The following is a 3795-nucleotide window of genomic DNA, read 5'->3' on the forward strand; positions in this document are numbered from 1 at the left end:
TCTCTGACCCTCGGTTTATGTGTTTCTTAAAACAAGAGTGATAACACGTGCCTGGAAGAGTCCCTGGGAAGACTGAATGACATGAGGGAATTAAAGTTCTTGGCACATAGCAGGTACTCAGGCAGTTCTTCTTTCATCTTCTCTGTGCCCAACACTATCTGGAACGGGGTTTTCTGGGTCCTGCCCTTGCGGTAGATGTACATGGAGTCATTCACATGCTCTCTTCTGCATCTCCCCGTCACCCACTCCTCACTCAGGCCCTCCTGTGTGGTTGTGCTGGGGGAGGGGGCTGGAGGAAGGGTCTGACAGGTGGTCTGGGTAGAGCCAGCTGCTGTAGGTTCAAGGGGCTCCCCCCCCCCAGGTGGGTGAGCTTGGCTGAGCAACACTTAGCTTCCCCGAGCTTCTGCTTCCTCCTCTGTAAGTGGGAATAACGGTGATGGATCCTATCTCTGGCTCTGGGTCCACTCAGCTCTCTGGTTCTTAGACCCAGATCCAACCGTTGCCTCTTCTGCCTCCCTGCAGGTGTCTGCAGCTGTGCAGGGGGACTGATTGGCTGAAGACCTGCACTGGAGAGCTTCGGACGCCATAACAGTGAACGGTGAGGGACTCTTGGGGTCTGAAATTATGTCTCCAAAGGGGATCAGTGATCAGTAACAGGATGGGAGCACAGGGGGATGCCAGCACAGCTGTCCCCTGAGTTTTGGAAGCATGGTTGGAACCAAGTTCACAGCACCATGCATCTCTCCTTCGTTGCACTTAGCACTGCTGCGATTTTCCCATCATTTGAGGGATTTTTGATGAATACTTGTTTTGCCCACTAGACTGTAGGAAAGGGAAGGTCCCAAAGGGGCAGAAAACATGGTTTTCAAGAGGACAGGCTCTGGAGCACAGGTTTAAACCACAGTCCTGCCTTTTCCTAGCTGGAGCAAGTGACCTCAAGCAAGTGACTTAAGCTCTCTGTGCCTCAGTTTTCTCATTTGTAAGATGGAGTTTGTAACCTATCTACCTCTTTGGGTTGAATTTAAGAGAGTTTACATATGTCAAGCCCTTACAATTGTGCCTGGCATGTAGGAGGTGCCAGAAGGGTGTTTGTTAAATAAATAAAATAGCAAAGCAGGAAATGGTTAAACCACCACAATGGCCTTGCTCAGGGCCAAGGAAGACATCGCTGGTCTTTCTGGTGTTGGTCAACCTCTTAAGGCCAGTTCCAATCCCTTAGGTTTCCCTAATGACCCCTGTCTTTCCTTGCAGAGAATGGAGGACGAGGATTACAACATCTCTGCCTATGATGGCGAATACTCAGACGGTTTTGACTCCATCGTGGTTTTGGAGGAATTCCCTACTCTGGAAGCCAGGGTAGCCAGGATCTTCCTGGTGGCGGTCTACAGCATTGTCTGCTTCCTCGGAATCCTGGGCAATGGCCTGGTGATCGTCATTGCCACCTTCAAGATGAAGAAGACGGTGAACACTGTATGGTTCCTCAACCTGGCTGTGGCGGATTTCCTGTTCAATGTCTTCCTTCCAATCCATATTGCTTACGCCGCCATGGACTACCACTGGATTTTTGGGACGGCCATGTGCAAGATCAGCAACTTCCTGCTCATCCATAACATGTACACCAGCGTCTTCCTGCTGACCATCATCAGCTTCGACCGCTGCGTGTCTGTGCTCCTCCCTGTCTGGTCCCAGAACCACCGCAGCATCCGGCTGGCCTACACGGCCTGTGTGGTTATCTGGGTCTTGGCTTTCTTCTTGAGTTCCCCATCCCTCATCTTCCGGGACACGGCCAATCTGCATGGGAAAACATCCTGCTTCAATAACTTCAGTCTGTCCTCAGCCAGCTCTTCCCCGTGGCCTGCCTACCCCAAGAAGGATGATGTGGGGTACAGCCGGCACATGCTGGTGACCATCACCCGTTTCCTCTGTGGCTTCCTGGTCCCGGTCTTCATCATCACGGCCTGCTACCTCACCATCGTCTGCAAGCTGCGGCGCAACCGCCTGACCAAGACCAAGAAGCCCTTCAAGATCATCGTGACCATCATCATCACCTTCTTCCTCTGCTGGTGCCCTTACCACTCACTCTACCTCCTGGAGCTCCACCACACTGCCGTGCCTGGCTCCGTCTTCAGCCTGGGGTTGCCCCTGGCCACTGCCATTGCCATTGCCAACAGCTGCATGAACCCCATTCTGTACGTCTTCATGGGTCAGGACTTCAAGAAGTTCAAAGTGGCCCTCTTCTCCCGCCTGGTCAATGCCCTGAGTGAGGACACGGGCCACTCCTCCTACCCCAGCCACAGGAGCTTTACCAAGATGTCTTCGATAAATGAGAGGACTTCGATGAATGAGAGAGAGACCAGCATGCTTTGAGCCTTGTCGGGGAAACCCCCAACGAACACTCCCAACCCAGGGAGACCCGAGGATGTCTTCTGAAGACCAAGGCAAGAACCTCTTCATTGCACCCAATACCCATTGCATTTTGCACGGGGATGAACAGTGTTTCAAGCTGAGAATCCAGGCCCTGGAAACCCTCTCTCCAAGTGGGATGGTGAACAGAGCTTGCTGTGTTGCTCACAGCCTCAGGCCAGCAAGCCATGCTTCTTGGGAGACCAGACTTGACCAACTCAAAGCAAAAACAGAAGAATTCTCAAAAGCACTGTCATGAACTTGATCAGAATTAGGCTATGGGATTAAGCTACCTACTGAGCATACCCCAGAAATGACACAAACACTCAAAAGGCACATTCCTGGTGTGAGCAGGGGACATCAGAGCAAACATACTGTGATGCAGATTACACCTTGCCCCATATACCCAGATCAACAGCTGACCAGAAAATCCCACCCCTCAAGTCATTCCTCTGGGCCAAGGCATGTGGAAATGCACAGGTGACCTGGGAGAAGAGGGTGACATATCAGCCCAGGAACTCCCAAGATCATGGATTTGGCTTTAGATCAGCTGGGAGGACAGAGAACAGGTCCTGAGGGGCATGTGAACTCTTTGCAAGCACAAGACAAGCGGGGGCTGCAAAGAGGACTTGGAGTCCAGGGAAGGGAGTGGAGAAGGGAGAGCAAAGCCCTTCAAAGGACATGGGCATGATGCAGCTCTCCTTAGGACACCAAGGGTGACGGTGCTTTAGGCTATTGTTATTTTGGGGTGTGGATGGTGCTTGTGTTAGTTACCAGGTGGTGGGGTCCTGGTGGGCAGCTTCACCAGCAGCCCCCACCCCATCACAGGGTTCCTTCCTCCTTCCCTAATCCACTCAGCTCTGGCTGGAGGTGCTTAGAATAAAACACATGGGAGGTGGGGAGGGGGATGAAGGGGATGGGGCTTCTCCTTCTTGCCAGTTTCCTCAAAGCCTTGCTGGAGACTGGTCCAAAATGCAGTTTCAGGAAATAACTGCCGTGTCTCCTGGGAAGAAGAGTGTGTCCCACGGCTGGGTCACTGAACTTGCAGCAGGTCTGGAGCCTGACTGCTTGAACTGCGCTGCTGCCGTGTGGACACCAAACACCTGCATGCAGCCACATTGTGTGGCTTTTCTCATCTAATACTGACACCTTCCTGTGGCAGAGAGTGTTATTGTCTCATTTACGAATGACAAAACCCAGGCTCAGAGGCGGGAAGTAACTCGCCCAATATCACACAGCTTCTCAGTGGCAGAGTTAAGATCTGAATCCTGCTCTGTCTGGCTCCAGAGACTGTATTCTTTTACTGAGAATTTATCTATCAAGAACATTCTAGACTATAATGATAACCTGCATTTATTTAGCACTTTTTATGTTAAGCACTTTACGTGTGTT

The 3795-nt window shown here is 51.7% G+C and overlaps 1 protein-coding gene across 1 annotated transcript; it reads left to right on the top strand.

Moving 5' to 3' along the window:
• Nucleotides 1-539: 539 nt before the first annotated feature.
• Nucleotides 540-2367, top strand: CMKLR1 (chemerin chemokine-like receptor 1). The gene is made up of 2 exons (XM_063088252.1): nucleotides 540-598; nucleotides 1252-2367. Exon 2 carries the CDS (start codon nucleotides 1255-1257, stop codon nucleotides 2365-2367), a length of 1113 nt encoding a protein of 370 aa, XP_062944322.1. The 5' UTR covers nucleotides 540-598; nucleotides 1252-1254.
• The last annotated feature ends 1428 nt before the right edge of the window (nucleotides 2368-3795 follow it).

Source organism: Cynocephalus volans, chromosome 2 (assembly GCF_027409185.1).
Source record: "Cynocephalus volans isolate mCynVol1 chromosome 2, mCynVol1.pri, whole genome shotgun sequence".
NCBI classification, from domain to species: Eukaryota; Metazoa; Chordata; class Mammalia; order Dermoptera; family Cynocephalidae; genus Cynocephalus; species Cynocephalus volans.

Bases quoted from the DNA above. Each gene is read 5' to 3' on its own strand.
- CMKLR1 (XM_063088252.1), top strand. From the start codon at position 1,255: ATGGAGGACGAGGATTACAACATCTCTGCCTATGATGGCGAATACTCA.